General features: G+C 34.9%; 1 protein-coding gene across 6 annotated transcripts in view; it reads right to left on the bottom strand.

Annotated features, from left to right (window-relative positions):
- Nucleotides 1-635: 635 nt before the first annotated feature.
- The window catches only part of Tdg (Thymine DNA glycosylase), a 67352-nt gene continuing 50262 nt past the window's right edge, over nt 636-17725 (bottom strand). For all 6 annotated transcript variants that reach the window (XM_036367578.2, XM_014239534.3, XM_014239535.3 and 3 more), the window contains 2 exons: nt 16784-17146; nt 636-16720 (listed from right to left, as the gene is read on the bottom strand). In XM_036367578.2, the coding sequence (XP_036223471.2) occupies nt 13109-16720; nt 16784-17146 (3975 nt within the window). In that variant the 3' untranslated portion in view covers nt 636-13108. The remainder of the gene's footprint in view (nt 16721-16783; nt 17147-17725) is intronic.

The raw sequence follows: 17725 nt of genomic DNA, 5'->3' as shown, positions 1-17725 counted from the left end.
GTGCACTTGAGCAGTTTCCTGATTTTGACAGTTTTTAATAAGGGTTGATAGTATTGGATAATATACACATTTGTCTAAGCATAATTAGTTGCCCGCGTTATCTCTTTTAGAAGCCGTTGAATACACAGAAATAATACATACTGCTATATAACACTACCAAATTTATAATCTGAGATCAGCGTGCATTGCTTAAGTATGTAAGGTGTGTTCAAAAAATAAATTTCATTTTTTTGTTTTAAATATTTATTCATTCGTCTACATTAATGATGTTGGCTTCAAAATAGTGCCCATTCGATATTATGCACTTATGCCAGTGCTTCTTCCAATTGTCGAACTACTTCTCAAACTCGACTTTTGGGATATTCTTTAGCTCTTTCAGTGATTTTCATCTATCTTGTTAAACGACGGCCCTTCAAGGTTATCTTTATTTTTGGAAATAGGAAAAAGTCACACGGAGCCATGTCTGGTGAATATCAATATTATATTAAAACATCAAAATTGGACTCTCCAAGCGTTCTTGTGGACAACTCTGCTGACTATTTCAATAAACTAAACATGTTTCCATTTCAAAAGACTGTTTAAATTTTATTTTTTAAGCTTCGTTTTTAGTTTTTTTGGCGATTGAAAGAAATGTATTTATTTTTAGTACAATTCACTTTTATTATATGTAGTTAGTGGGCAATTAGTTTCTTTCAACTAATTTTCATCATTTGCTAGCTTTAAATCGATAATTGAAAATAACCTTCAGTTATTTATTTTCTTCACTGCTTTGCGTTACATTTTGCTAAACAACATTAAAAAGTACATTGATTGGTTTATTTAGTTTAAATTTTGGATATACTATGTATATAAAAGGTGCAAATTTATAAAAATTATGTATACAGAAGTAATATATATGTAAATATATGAATATGTACCATTTTATAAATACATATAGAATATTTTTATGCAGTGATGGACAATGAAATGCTATGTAAGTTTAATATTCACCTGAAAGACTATAGAAAAAAAATTATTAAAAAATAGGACAGATGAAAATACTTTTTTTATGTTTACTGATTCAAAATGATTTCAATTTTCAAAATTAGATAAAAAATTTTGAAAAAATGACAACTTAATAGAAAACCTAAGTTTATTTGATGATATCGAAAATTTTAAAATTATTTTTAATCACTATAATTGGATGTGTTGGATTTAAAAGTATAGTCATCAGAAATTTTGACAAACATGAAAGCTTCAGGTTCAGCACGTCCAAAAATTACCCCGGCAGCAGAAACAGAGAGACTGAAGCCCCCTTTTCGGTTTTCCACCCAACTGAATTTTGGCTGAAGTTTTTAAATTCGGTGTTATCGATATCAACATAACCCGTAAAAAAAAAATTAGGTTGAAGTGTTGTCAAACTTCAACTTTTTTGTGGTATTACGGCTTTCAACTCTGTGCGAGTGGATTTGACGAGGGTCAAAATGTTCAACTTTTATATTAATTGAAAATGGGTAAAAACAAAACTATTATAACTTCAAACTATTTTATACAAATACATAGAAAGGTGAAAAATTTGTTAAGCTCGTGGAGTAAAATCCCGAAACACGACGAATCTACAAATCTATAACAGTAAAAAAAAAAAATTAAGTGAACGTAGCGAGTGTTTCGAACTTAAAGAGGCGGCACAATCTACAACTCCTAGGAATATACTTTTTGAAGCAAATTAAATTTATGAAACGTTTTAATTTTCAACTATTTGTTCATAGTATTTGATAGCAGATTTTGTAACAACCATAAATCGTTGGTTGCTCCAGCCGATAGTTAAAATCGTTTAAACTGCTTCTTGATAACTACCATTAGCTAGGAAATGGAAAGTTTGTGGTAATGTTCCTTCATCTCATTCAGTAAAAAACAAAATTATTCCTTATTTAAACGAAAATAACTTATGAATTTGCAACAAACACAATTTAAAAGCCATTTAATTGTCAATAAAAGTTTGGCTTTCTTTGTGTATGGAAGTACCACTAGATTTGAGTGACCCCGAAGGCTTTTTATTATGCGCAGCACATCAGTTTTGGCCCAAAAATATTTGTCAATGTTATACCATATAAATAAAAACGATTGTTATGTTAAAAAAGTTTCACTTTTTCGTGTGCAATAACTGATTTGAATTTCATTTAAAAATTAAAAAGCTGTCAATTCAACTGAGCGGAGTTGAAAACCGTAATAGGGATATGAATTATTGTAATTTTGAAATATATAATAATGATGCAATTTCAACAAAAAAGTGACACAATAAGCCGTGATTAAACTATAAAAAGAGACCTAACTAAATAATAATTATGGCGCCATAGAAATATGTTACTTACATTGTGTTCTAGCTTCTATTGACACTGATTAGATATTATCACACATATATAATTGAAAAAAAAACGTTAAGTTCCCGCAAAATCAAATAAGCTGTTTGAAATATTATTATTGTTCGATATGTTCACTCCCTTCAAATTCGTTACAAATATGAGCGTTGCCTTACATTCTTCAGCACTAGCTTCAAATTGTAATATGTGATCTAAAAATACATCCGTATATATGTGAATGTATGTAATGTTTTTTCTGTGGGCATATGTTTAAATTCTAGTAAGAAAGTTATGCTTATTTTTTATTTCGATTTTATCGAAATTTAAAATTTCCAATTCTTGTTTAATATAAAACACAACATACAGTCTCCAAAAAAATGGCAAGAATAACGCAAATAATTTATACTATTGTAAATTAATACGTTAGCTACTTCAACTATTGCCACAGATTACTTCACTTGAATATGCGATAATCTCTTTATGATTATTGGTATGACTGTTATATTACAATACAGAGATGACGATATTTTCGCATTTAGTGAGGAATAAGGGAAATATGTTTCGAGTTTATATTTATTGCATTTCTTTCACGTTACTTTAAAATAAACTAAAACTCTAAATTACTTGTATAATTACACATTTACAGAGCATTTTTTGAAATTTCTCTATAATTTATATCTTAATTTTGTATAAACGAACAACAAAGCAGACATACAAATTAAGGTACGTAAACATTTTGATTAAAGATATTTGCACTTAAAGTTAATTTGAAGATGTTGGTAGAACTTACATACAACCATTCGCAATAAATGAAACCCGTTTATATCATCAGAATTTCAATTTATTCGTAAATGAAATGATTTTGGATCAGAATAACTCTGGACTAAATTAAGGCTATTCTATAAGTAGTTAAGTCTTTGCAATATTATTACACTTACGAAATAGGAAAAAAAAACAAGAAAATCCGGCTGCATCGAAGCTATAATAACCTTAACAGGTTCAAGTTTTCTTACAAGAGCTTGATTTTGATCTACCAGTTCGTATAGCAGCCTTATGCTATAGTAGCCCGATCTGAACAATTTTATCGGAGATCTATGTGTTGCCTTGGATAAGAATCCATGCAAAATTTCGTAAAATATTTTGGGAAATAAAAAAGTTTTCCGTACAAGGACTTGATTTTTATCGATCAGTTGGTATGGCAGATATATGCTATAGTGATTCGATATCACCAGTTGTGGCAAATGTGCAGCTTCGTGGGGAGAAGAGGACGTATGCAAAATTTCAGATCGATATCTCAAAAACTGAGGAACTATTTCGCATTTATACAGTCAGCCGGACAAAATCGATTCATCTCGTTACGCTGATCATTTATACATGATTTTATAGAGTCTCTGACGTTTTCTTCTGGGTGCTACAAACATCCTGGCAAACTTAATATCCCTATTTAGGGTAAAATAACATTTGCTGGTATAGGTAGCATGCATATCGAACCTGTTGTTTTCATATGAGGTGTTGCTATTAAACGAATAAACAATCTCTAATCCGTACAATGATGAGGAAACATAAACAAAAATTTAGAAAACAATAATTTTATGCGCTCTTCGGTGCTCCGACCGGAAACAACTCAAACGTCCTACTCTACTACTCTGTACTCTCTCTGTAAAATTTATTTAAGAAAGCAAATTGAAAATACCATTTTTAAAAACTTCAAAGGGTTATTCCTAAAACTATGGTTTTTTGAACGGGTGACCAGTGTAGCTCAAAAACCGCTCGCTAGATTCCAATGAAACTTGTACAGCCTTTTGAAAATATAAACAACTCTCACAACATATTGCTACAGAGTATAATCAGGGGTGTTGTGAAATCCAAGACAGATTTACGTAGTTATCAGAATTGCAAACCAATTCTGATTTTGAATGGTGTCACAGAATCTGATTAGATTTGCGTCTTTTCGAACATATGCAAAACCAATATTCGAATCAGCTGTTTGCTAATGTGACAAAATTTGCAAATGAATAAATTAGGAAGTGTTTTATAAATTTGAAATGCTGAATGAAGTCTACTAAAGTTTACAATGAGTTCCGCTATTTTAGCTTTTATTATATTTGAAGAAAAAAAGCAACGAAAACAAGTAAGGAAGGGCTAAGTTCGGATGTAACCGAACATTTTATACTCTCGCAAAGTCAAATGGTATACTCGTTTGAGATTTCTTTGTGGATTGACTGATATTTTCGGTAGAAGGTCAACTATAGGCACTGGGGTCCACATATTTAGTACTTAGGGGTTTGAACAGTTTTGGTTCGATTTAGACAATTTTTGGCCGCAAGGTGGCATACTATAATTGCATTATTCACGCAAAGTTTTATCCTGATATAATCATTGTTACCTGATTTGCATAGTGGAAAGTAAAAGAATCAGATGGAATTGAAAATGGTGTTACATGGGAAGTAAGCGTGGTTGTAGTCCGATTTCGCCCATTTTCGCACTATGACATAGAAACATGAAAAGAACGTTATGCACCGAATTTGATCGAAATCGGTTGAGCAGATCTCAAGATATGGGGTTTCACCTAAAAGTGGGCTGTGCCACGCCCACTGACTAATTTTGAACGCGGTTCCTATAAAGCCAATTTATACCATCTCAGAGATAAAATTTAATGTCTCTGGCGTGTTTAGTGCTTGATTTATCGCGCTTTTAGTAGTTTTTAACAGTACCGTTATATGGGGAGTGGGCGGAGTTGCCACCCGATTTCAACTATTTTCACACCGTCAATAGAAGTGCTAAAAACATTTGCTTCTAGTGAATTTTGTTATTATAGCATTAGCGGTTTATGAGATATGCACATTAAACCTATTAGAGGCGGGACCACGCCCACTTTTTAAAAAAAGTTTTAACTGCAGATGCCCCTCCCTAATGTGATTCTGTGTACTAAATAACAGTCTTGTATCTTATTGCGGAGCTTAGTTATGGCAAGTTATTTGTTTTTGATTAATGGCGTTTAGTGGGCGTGGCGGTGGTCCGATTACGCCCATCTGCAATACCAACCGTCTCACGGTACCAAGAAACATGTCTACCAAGTTTCATAAAGATATCTCAATTTTTACTCAAGTTAGACGGACGGACGGACGAACGGACGGACGGACAGACAGTCACCCGGATTTCAACTCGTCTCTTCATCCTGATCATTTATCTATATATAACCCTATATCTAACTCGATTAGTTTTAGGTGATACAAACAACCGTTAGGTGAACAAAACTATTATACTCTGTAGCAACAGGTTGCGAGAGTATAAAAATAAAAGGAATATATTAAAAGATCACAGTAATCCACTTGATGCACCAGGGGAGTCGCATGTGAAATTCGGCTTGCATTTACTTGTATGTTTGTATACATGCTTACTTTACAGATTTATATCACATTATCGACTGAATAAAGACGCATTTGGGTGTTATATTACGTTAGTTACGTTGTGTAAATTCTCTTAAAATATCTTGATTTTTTTCATAAACTCGAAAATTATGACATTTTTTGTTTTATTCTTATGTTTTCCCCAATATATAAAACGATAAGTTAAATCGTAACAATAACATAAATTATTTTCTTAACTTATATTTCAAATCTGTCAGCAAAAATCCTGTTGCTTTGTTTCTGATAACAAAACCGATAAAATTGGTTTCTGTGACACCCAAAACCAATACAGTTTCTGTTTTGAACGTCAAACCAATAATATCTGAATTCATGACACCTACTACATTTTCTTATCGGTTTCAATTCTGATTCCGACAACTATCAGATTCTGCAACACCCCTGATAAGTTTTGTTCACCTAACGGTTGTTTGTATCACCTAAAGCTAATCGAGATAGATATAGAGTTATGTATATATAAATAATCAGGATGACGAGACCAGTTTCGTCCGTCTCTCCGTGCAAGCGATAACTTGAGTAAAAATTGAGATATCTTGATGAAACTTGCTACATATATTCCTTGGCACCCAAGTTAGTATTGCAGATGGGCTTTATTCGACCACTGCCACGCCCACAAAACGCAGGGAAACCCTATAAGCTACCATAACTATGCACTTAATTAAGATTCATAGTTGTTATTTGGTATGGGGAATCACAATAACGAGGGACACCTACTGGCTAAAAAATTTTCAAAATAGAGCCCCACCTACTAAATGGTTTAATGTACATTCTTCCAAACCGCTTAAGTTAAATTAAGGAAACCTACTGAAAGGAACTTTTTCATATACTGTGAAAATGAAAATAATAAAACCAGATTATAATCAATCCTACCTCCGATAACTAAAGCGTTTGTTAAAAACTACAAAAAGTGCGATAACTCACTGAAAAAATACGCCACATATCTTAAATTTCACAACCAAGATGGTAGAGAAAGGCTGTATAGGGCCGGTGTAAAAATTGGACAATAGGCGTGGCACCGCCAACTTTTAGGTGAAATCCTGAATCTCAGGAACTACTTGAGCAATTTTAACTAAATTTGGTAAGTGAGGTTACCCAATTATTACTATCGTAGACTGGGCGAATTCGAAATACAATCCCACTTGCTTCCATATAACAAACTTTTAAACTCCATCTTAATTTTTTACTTTTCAGTATACAAATCAAACATCAATCAGAAAGATCTTCTTTCTAATCTCTTCTTTCCGGTGATTGTAAATAATGGTTGCAATACTTCCTACTGTTAATTAAAATATAGGTATACGAAAATCCTGTGTATCACTCTACCTTCCGAGTAGAAAATGTTCGATAACATCCGAACTTAGCCCTTCCTTACTTGTTTTTTTTTTATTTAGATTTTTTATAAACAATTAGAAAAAAAGCGTTTCCTGAGGCTGCCATTTTGTAAATTTAAAATAAAAAAAAAACATATAATTAAAAGATAACTATTAATAAAACTCTGCGGTGTCGCAAAGAGCTTCGGTTAGAACTGCATCAACACAAACTGCCATTACTAAAGCAAATTTTTTTTTTTTGCAAATTTCTGTCAAGTCAAGTGGAAACCTTCTTTAATGACGCTATCTATGTCTTTTTTTTCATATAATAAAATAATTTACTGGAGAAAAAAACCAAGTAAGGAAGGGATAAGTTCGGGTGTAACCGATATCGCATATTAATAATAGAAAAAGATGATCTCAGAGTTTCATTAATGTACCTCACATACCATTAAAATCTTGATATTAGTTATGTGGCAACTAGGGCAAGTTTTTACCCGAATTTATCCATTTTATGAACAAAGATACATTGTTATTAGAAAAATGCGCTCTTTCATTTCATTAAGATAACTCTCATATTGACCGGTATTTGTGTTATAAAGTCAGTCGGAAGATGGAAAAATTTTCTATTAGGTATAGGGAAACTAAAGGAATTATTGATCTGATTCAGCCTATTTTTGGTACACGGGCATATTATTATCAGATGAGGGCTCTCTATGAGTTTCTATAATATATCTCACTGATTAACCGATATTTTCAATAAAAAAGTTCGCAATAGGAACTGGAGTCCATGTATTCATTATTTGGAGTTTTGAACAGCTTTGGTTCAATTTAGATAATTTTGTCATAAGCTGGCACAGATGCCCCTGCGATTCCCTGTGTCAAATTCCAGTTTAATATCGTTATAAAGTGCTTAGTTATGGCACATTCGTTTTCGTTTAATGGTCTTTTGTGAGCGTGGCAGTGGTCCGATTACTCCCATCTAGGAACTCGTCCTCCCTTTTTTGCCAGGTAACACGTATACGTATTCATTACGATATCCTAATTTTTACTCAAGTTACAGCTTGTTTAGACGGACCGATGGACGGACAGACTGAAGCTCGGATTTCAACTCGACTCTTTTTTTGTTCATTTATATATATACATCTATGGACAAAATAATAGGTGTATACAGTTTTTATTTTATTTATTTGAAGAATTTGCATTTAAAACAATTTTATTTTAGACATATATACGGTTTACTGTATTAAACATATATATGTCGAAAATCATTCATTCCGAATTTTAAAACTGATTTTTTTTTTCAAAATAAGAAATATCATTGGTCTAAATAATAGGTGTAAAAATTTTTTTTTAAATAAAAATCAAAAAATTCAAGTTTTCCTTTTTCGGTCCATGGGTTTTTGATAACCTGAAATACCTCCGTGGTTTTTCATTAGTTTTCCAATTCTACTCGGCATGGATTGAATTAAGTTTTGGCAGGTTCCTAAGGGGGTAGCATCCCAAAGTTTCTTTGCTTTTCGCCACAGTCCCTCCTTATTTTAAAAAGAAAAGGCTGCCATTGTCATTGTGTCCTTTATCCAAAATAACGGAACAACACTTTGCCAAGATCATTATCTCCACACCATTATGTTTTCGGCCCATGCTTAATTGTCTTTTTGGTGTATCTACAATCAAATTATTTCCCTTTATGGCGACGGACAGTTATTTTATAATCATTTCCATAAAAATTAATCTAACCTTCGTCACTGAAAAAAATATTTCGCCACTTTCTTCTTCAGTGGGACCGCACTAATTTTTATGTTCAGCGGCAAAAGCTTTTCTCTTCTGTATGTAGACCTTTCTTAGACGAGGAATTTTTCAGGCCTCACGCACCGGTAGATTACCGTTCACTAATCGACGACGAACTGTCGGTGTGCTAACATTTAGTCCAACTTCAGCTGCATTTCGCCGGAAAGTCACAAAAGTGTTCTTTTGTGCCATGAGAAGTATACGCCGATCATCAATCAGGCCAGTCTTTCTTGGATGATTTAAAAGCTTTTCCTTCATCACGCAATTTTTTTACCAATTGATACTCTACATCGGTACAGTGCCTTTTACGACCCATTCTAAATAATTTCTTGTTTATAGTTTATGGTGTTCAAAGGAATATAAAATTACAAATACTCTACATTAATATGAAAAATACTTCGAAATAATACTTATTTTTTAAAGATATTACTTAAACCTATTTTATTGGCCAACCAAATTTAATAAAGCAATGATAACTAGTCACTCAAACTCAAAACTAACAAAAGAGTAATGCAATTTGTTGATACTTATGCATGATTCTTTCGCCTTCATCGTAAAAATGTAAAGGTATCAAAAAAAAAAGTACGGATGCGTTCGAGCTACGTAATAATTACAGCAGTACATCTACTATATTGCATATTTGCTGATACTCTGCTGATGTGCAGACAAAAGTTTAGTGTTGCCGATTATTTGCATAAATTGCGTGCAAAAAGTGACAGTAGAAAGTGATGCCGTTGCAAGTATTGCCAAAAATTCACGCAGAACGTGATACTTTGAGAAATTTTCAACACTGCTGTCGTGATTGCCATCTCGAACGCACCCTACCAGTTACAACACCATTTGGCAAAAAAAAAAAAAAAAAAAAAGTACCAGCTAAACGCCCACCTATTATTTTGTCCATAAGAGTATATAACCCTTTCTATCTCGATTAGTTTTAGGTGATACAAACAACCGTTAGGTGAACAAAACTATTATATTCTGTAGAAACAGGTTTACAATTGTAATTTTTTCATTTCCCTGACTGCACCTAACCCCTTAATTTTTTCTAGTGTCATAAATTATGATTTAATTTCAACATTTGTTGTTAAACAAAACATGTGAGTATGAAATAATAAAAGGGCGTTTTTCCAAGGCATAGAGCAAGAATCACAAATTCACAATGGAGATCAAATAATGTTTTCACTACCGCGAACCGTTATTCCATTAAATTTTACTACCTCATTTTTATAACTTTCATACTAAGGCAAAAGCAATCGTGGAATATATAGCAGGTGTTATGCATTGTTTTAACGAACAATGATTAAGTAATAGTTTTCTTTAAATAAATGAAGATGATGTTTGTTGGAAGCTCAACAAAATATGCGAAATGTTAATTACGCTTGAACTATGTTAGTTAAACCGAAATAGTTTTATTATATTAAAAAATGTATCCCTGCTAAGCATGTTTTTATTTTAGCATCATCTCTTATTGCTTATAACTATTATCAACTAAAAAAACCAAAAAAATTTTTTTTTTAGTAAAGAAGACCTCGAAGTTCAACCAAAGGGTTCTGATGATATCAAAAAGTTGCATCAATCAGCAAATGTTTCTGTGTACATATAGTATGTACATATGTATCTGGCAATTAAATTTTGTTGTCAAGAGCATATGTGTATATGTATTTGAATTTGCAATGTGTGGCTAGTTGTTAGCCCCTTTAACTGCTTTTGATTTATTTTTAATTGTTTAAAACAGTTACTTCGCATAATACAGCTGCTTACGCGTTTAACTACTTTTTATAGATTTGTTTGACTGAAGTTTTTACTTCACACGTACATACTGCCCCTAAATAAATTGATATCCATAACTGCATTTATTTACTTTCGTTTTTTTCATATTCAGTTTGTTGTTGCTGACTTTCTGTATGATTTATAACTACTGAACTAAATAATTATCGAAATTTGCGTAGAAATGTCATTAGTTTACACAATACACTTATTTAATATGTACTTCGTTCGTTCAAATTAACTTTTTATTTAAATATTATTATTAGTTTTTCATTTTCATATATATTATTTTGCTATGCTTTAATTATATAATAAATTCTTAAATAAGTGTCACTAGTTTCCTTTGTGTTGAGATTAATCAGTTTTCTTAGGAAAATAAAAAGTTAGTAATCACGCAGTTAATTTTAATTTCATGCTTTCATTGTTGAATTTTTTAAAATTATTGTTTTCTACATAATAGCTTTTGAAGCCATTTATGTATCAAATATGTATATACATAAAAATATATTTACTTGTTTAATATCTTAAAATTAGTTTAAAAGTGTTTTATTTTTCATTTCCGTATCTTTCGCTTTGCTGTTTCAAATTGGTTATGTACTTGGTAAAATTTTCACTCGCTACAAAGTTTACTTGAAAATTCTACGAATCTAAATTACCACATAAATTTTATTAGTAATTAAAGTAAACATATATGTATATAAATGTGTATGAATACATTTTATAACAAACAAAAATTTGTTTAAGCCTTCTGTTCATTTACATATATGTAAAATATGTGATTGTTATAAGGGTATGCAAATTTTTTGGAGATATGATTATAAGAGAACGGATCTAATTATATATGCCTGACCGAGCACCACTAGATAAACTCGCATGCTAGTAAATAAAACTTAAAGATATACATAAATAGTTTTTTTTATATATAATTAATAGACATAGTGGACCATTAGTCAAATAAATTTTTTAACAGGTTTTCATATCGTATAAGTCTCATTTTTAGCATTTTTGTTAAATTTGTTTAAAAATCCTATCACAAAAATTTTTTTATATTGGACATTTCAGAATTACGTACCACGAGACCATGGTCGTTGTATTTTTAATTTTCCATTCATATCCATAAGATTTATGTAGTATTAAGAGTTACTTTAGTCGGACAATAGTCGGTTACGTTAGGTAACTTCGATTCGCGAAGCGTTACTCTCTAGCGAATCAAAGAAGCTATACCAGATGCTCAAACAACCTTGCACTTGTAGTGCAACCCTGCGCTAACATGCCTGCTGACGCATCCGCAATAGAGTTATGATTCTTTCTTAGTGGAGACATTTTTTTCACATTAAAAAACGTTGCTGTAAGCCTTAATTTTTGTTTTCTATAAATTAGTGTAATTGATTTTAAGTTTTAAGATTTTAGAACAAAAGATAAAAAAAGAAGTTTGTATTTTCATTTGTCATTTGAACCATTGACACTAATACAACTGATCTAAAATATGCCAAATAAATATTGATAATTTTTTTGACAAGAGAACATAAGCGAGCAGAGAAGACAACTATTATCTGGTTCATTATACCATGTTATGTATTACGGCTATGTACGGAGTAATTTAAAACTGAGACAACTGAGCAAAATACATCAGACGCAGTTTTTGAGGATTATATTTATGTTTTGTTTAGGATAGGTTAAGAGGTCGATTTTAACAGGTATCTCAATTGAAGCTTCCATATAGTTGATTATAAGACCCTCCCAATTCGACAAAGCGCTTTGAGCCTATCACAAATTTGATGAGACGGCTAAAGTCAGCTTCGGCTATGATTCCTGGTTCACCAAAGGTAAGACTACCGAGATGTTTCGCCATCAGTCTTGCAAAGGCTAGACAATGGAGGAAAAGTGTATGGATGTTTTGTTAACTTCGTTATGAAAAATAAATCAATATTTACTTGTGTATAAACAGAGTCACATTCAACTGTGCGCATGAACTCCAACAGTGTTTACAGTGGCATTTAAAGAGGAGAAAGTGCATGATAGTGTTTAGTAATATGCGGAGCACATTACTTATTTGGTGTTCTATTGAATAGATGAGATAATTGAATTAGATACGTAATACAATACTTCATCTGAATATAAAAGTATATTGATCCTAGTTTCAACATATCCACTAACATACTCAAAACTAAAGATATGCCTTATTATTCAGACATCAAGACAGACAGACTGACTCACAAAAGATTGGCTAGTTTGAAACGGCTTTAGAATCTTAGTCTTTGGTTGCCTTAAATTGCTTTAATTACATTAAAGTATATAAGTATACAGATGTGTTTATATACACATGTACTTCATATATGTATATTTGCTTATAAAACGGATCTTTCTCAAGTATTACAATAATATTTTAACTTGATAGTTAAACGTCGCTTTCGGCATGGCCCAACTCTTCTTAATCATATGCATACACGTAATTTGGATTTTATTTTCACCATCAGAACCCGCCATAACCACCTATATCGGACGGTTTCAGTCGATCAAACATCGATAACGGATGAGCATGCGGATGTGTTGCGTGAGGATGATGGCCGGGGTGATGAGTATGATAAACGGCGGCAGCAGCAGCAGCGGCTGCAGCAGCGGCAGCTGCTGCAGCGGCGGATACCGCACCGGGTGGTGGTGGTGCACTCGCTTCCGGGGACTGTGTATGATGAGAATGCATCGCTGTTGGATAATTACTTTGGGCAGCAGCTACTGCAGCAACGGCTACTTGACTTCCATAACCGTAGGGATAATTGGGACTGGGTAAATGGAGGGGTGCAGTTTGTGGTGCACCGGTAACGGTGGGCGTACAAAAAGGATTGCCATAATCGCTATTAGTACTGTGTTGCGCTGCTGAACCGTATGTTGAGTGATGATGATGATGATGGTGTGCTGGATGATGTGTCAAGTGGTGGTGATGATGTGATGGTGCTGGAGCATACACGGAATTAACACCTGCCATATGTGGTGGCAAATGTGGATGTGAATACATTTGTTGATGTGTAACATGGTGGTGCGCTGCGTGATGAGCCGCCACGGCAGCGGCAGATCTGGGTGATGTCTGTAAATGATTGGTGGGTGAATTCACAGCGGCCGCAGCTAAGGCAGCAGCGGCCATAAAGTTTGTATGATGATATACATTGCTTGCGGCAACTGCCGATGTTGTTGTCGACAATGAAGCATAATTGTTGTTGCTGCTGCAACTATTACTGGGCGTAACAGACGAAGCGGCTAAACTGCTTACGGAAAAGTTATTAGAACTTATATTGTGCATATTTGTTATTGTTACGTTGTTATACAAGCTGGTCGGCACTGTTGAAGTATTGATAGTGCCACTGATTGGTGGTGTACATGCATTTGCAACGTCTTCAACCAAATTTTTGTCGGCTGGACTATTTGTATGGCTAGCTGAGCTTGTCATCGGCGTTGATGGTAATAAAACATCTGCCATTAGCGGTGTGCTTACTGAACTTCCGTAAGGTTGGTGTAACGAAATTTGATGTTGTGTCTGCTGATGGTGAGGTGACATCATTACTGGCGATGAAGCAGCTGAGGAGTTAAGTCGATGGATACTATAATTGCGTGGAGAATTTGCGCTATATAAACCATTAATTGGGAGTGGGGTGTTGCTGCCGCTGCTATTATTACCCGCTATTGTATCAGTGTCAGATACCGTAGGAACAGCATTTATTGTGCTGTTTGGTGTACAATAATGATCGGTATGTATTTCAACCGCTGTATCACCGGCAACAAGGTGCGGTTGCCGCTGATGGATATGATGTTGTTGTTGCTGTTGCTGTAAACTTTGTAAACGACTCTCCACTGCTGCATTTACACCGCTATTTCCTACTGCTGGTGATATTGGTACTGATTCATTATCTGACAGTGAAGGAATTTGATCGACTAGTGACTCCAGACCAGAGATGCTTTTGCTGCTCACATCTGTAGGTAAACGTGAGTGATGATGTGAGATATGACTGGGATGATGCTCAGTAATATGCTGCTGTTGTTGCTGGTGAGGGTGTCGCAGATGCTGTTGCCTTTGTTGCTGCTCCTGGTGATTTAAATGTTGTGATGTGATGCTATAATTACCACCAACGATATCAGCGTAGTGCTGCTGCCGCGCCCATTGTGCATGCATGGGCGTTGTTGATGGCTCTCGATGGGGCTGTGTTGGATGCTGCAGCTGCTGGATATGATGCTGTTGCTCAAAGTTTAAAATCGGTTGTGGTTGTTGTATTTGTTCTGGTTGGTGATGAGTATATTGTGCTGACAATGACATTGCTGAGTGCGGGTTCATCCATTGCTGATAGTGATCGTCTCCTTGATGTTCAGACGACGACTCGTTTACCGGACTAGCGTATCGTGTGCGCTGCTGCAACTGCTGATGTTGTTGCATACGTGATTCTATTTCAGTTGGGCCCTGATTACGCATTTCTGTTCCGTGCTCATTTGCAAGAGCTGCACTTGCTGTTGGTGGTTCAAAGTCAACTGTACATATGTTTGGTGAACTTGGAGGGGGAGACTCACCCAACTGCGTTTCGTGAGCAGCAGTTATAGATACCTGTATAGCAGCATTGGCTGGTATTTCATTTACAAGTTCATTTGAAGTTATTGCGTGCGGTGTGGATACAGTTGATCCATCATGGAGCTCCGAACTGTTCGAGTTTATGACAGCCCCAATGTGTTTACTACTGTAATAGCTATTTCTGTTGTTACAGCCGCTATCCCTTTGAGTTGCTGCTAAGTTCGTGGGACTCTCCATGATACCACTAACATTCTCATGCAATTTATCACAATGCTGTTGATGTGTGGGCGGTGTAGATTGCGTTGAAGTCGGCGGTGTTATACCAGAATATGAGCAATTTATTGCTGGTGACCTCATAGGCGAACTTGATGTATACGTTTGTTGGGACGAATGTTGTTGTTGCTGCTTTGGCATATCCTTACTACTATAAATGGCATGCACGTGCTGCTGCATGCGTTGGGACAAATTATTATCCATGCCGGAAAGTGACGGAATTGGCATTGCATTTGACTTTCCTTGTATTAGTGTATTTTGAATTAGCTGAGCTTCATTTGTTGGTTTCACTTTCTTTGGTCTGCCGCGCTTCTTCTTTGGCGTCTCACAGTTGCCGACACCCGCACTACCCAAAAGTGCATCATTGCCACTTTGACCAGCTCCGCCACCACTCATCATCGACAAGTTTAATATGTTGCCAAAATCGTTAGTGTTTGACATCTGTCCCAGAATTTGCATACGATTACGTGCGACTGTATCGATTGAATCCAAGTCTTTGATCTTTTTTGGACGCCCGCGCTTTTTTTTCTCCGGTGGTGGTTGCACATAATTTCCAGTCATCATGTAGTTTTCATTTGGATGTTGTATAATGGAGCCTATAACTGAAGTGCCTGGTGGTGGCGGTGGCCCAGGGCCGGGGGTATGAGCAGCCATATTGTGGCCTCGTTCATTCTCATTTGTCCTATATATGTAGGTAGTCTCCGTAGAACTCCCCTGAAATCTAGGAAACTTCTCCTGCTCCTGACGCATAGAACAACTCTCATTAGGTATAGTATTACTATCTCTGTTGATACCTCCACCATTATTTATCACAGTGCCACTGCCGTCGTTACTATTAGGGCAACCACCACAATTGCCAGTATCGACACAAAGCCCACTAATATCATTGCCATCGTTGCCTATCCCATCGGCTCCATGGTGTTGTGTCGATACACCTGTTTCAACATCATCAATTGGTTGCATTGGCATCCTATTGTATGTAATGGTCATACCGTCTGCTGAAGTAGGTATACTTGCACCACTGTTAGCTCCACATAAAACCCCTACTGCTGAAGTAATAGTAACGGAGTTCTTATAATTCTCTTGCTCACAAACCTGCTTAATTTTTTGTTCTGTGAATATACATTCGGACTCGTCCATATGTGGTATTAATCCATTCAAGTAGTCCCGAAACTTTTTAAGCGCAGCATAGAAGGGCACTTTATCTGCTGCTCGCGGCAACTGTGCGCATCTTGCCGACGATGATGGCATAACCCATACATACTGTAATACAAATAAATATCTAGATATAAAAATATAAATATTATAATATATCTAGTAACCTACGGTATCGGTTCCCTCTACGCACTCTGGTTGGCGACCAAAATTAAAGTCTTTCTTTCCAGAGAAAACTTCAAAAATTAATTTCCCATTAAATACAGCAATTTTGGGACGAAATCGCTGAAGCTTTTCAACTAAAATGCGACTACCCTCTTTGATTTCCTTGCGGGTGAGGTCAGCGGAGCCCTTAGTCGCACGCTGCACCATATTTGTGAATCCAATACCGTATTTCAATAGTTTGTAATCCTGTTCAGCGCTCATTTGTTCTCTTGTAAGCCCTGATAGGTATAAGCATTTCCAGAAATGGTTGCCAGGTCCAGCATAATGATGGCCTTTATATGCAGCAAATAAGCCTGGATTAATTCCAATCTGTAAGTAGACGAATTGTTAAGAGTCTAAATTATTACAACTTCACTTTGGTTAATATAGCGAGAGATAATGGTAGTTATAACATTTTTATAATTTGACTTAACCAACAGCTATTAAAAGCTAGAGCTAGAAATTTGATTTAATATTTTACGGAACAACATACATAAAAAAAAACTTCGGTTGCATAGAAGCTAGAATACTCTTCATAAATAAAATATATTCCACAAAAGAACTTAATTTTGATTGTTCAGTTTGTATGACAGATATATGATACAGCGGTCTGTTCTGGAAAATTTCTTCAGATATTGTAGCGCTACCTTAATAATCTCTGCCCGTTCCCACGACAGTAGGGACTATGTAACCGGAACGGACACGGATTTTTATCCGGCCAAGGACTGTCAATTCGGCAGCATTTCTTCAAATTACTTAAGGGATGGCTGCTGTTGTGGTTGTTTTAGCGGCAGAAAGTAACAACAATAATCTCTGCCAAATTTGCTGAAGATACCTTGTCAAATAAATTTGTTATAAAGGTCCGATATCAGCAGTTCCGACAAACGATCAGCTTTTTATGGAGAATAG

Source organism: Bactrocera oleae, chromosome X (assembly GCF_042242935.1).
Source record: "Bactrocera oleae isolate idBacOlea1 chromosome X, idBacOlea1, whole genome shotgun sequence".
NCBI classification, from domain to species: Eukaryota; Metazoa; Arthropoda; class Insecta; order Diptera; family Tephritidae; genus Bactrocera; species Bactrocera oleae.
This window is presented reverse-complemented; position numbering and strand designations above follow the sequence as displayed.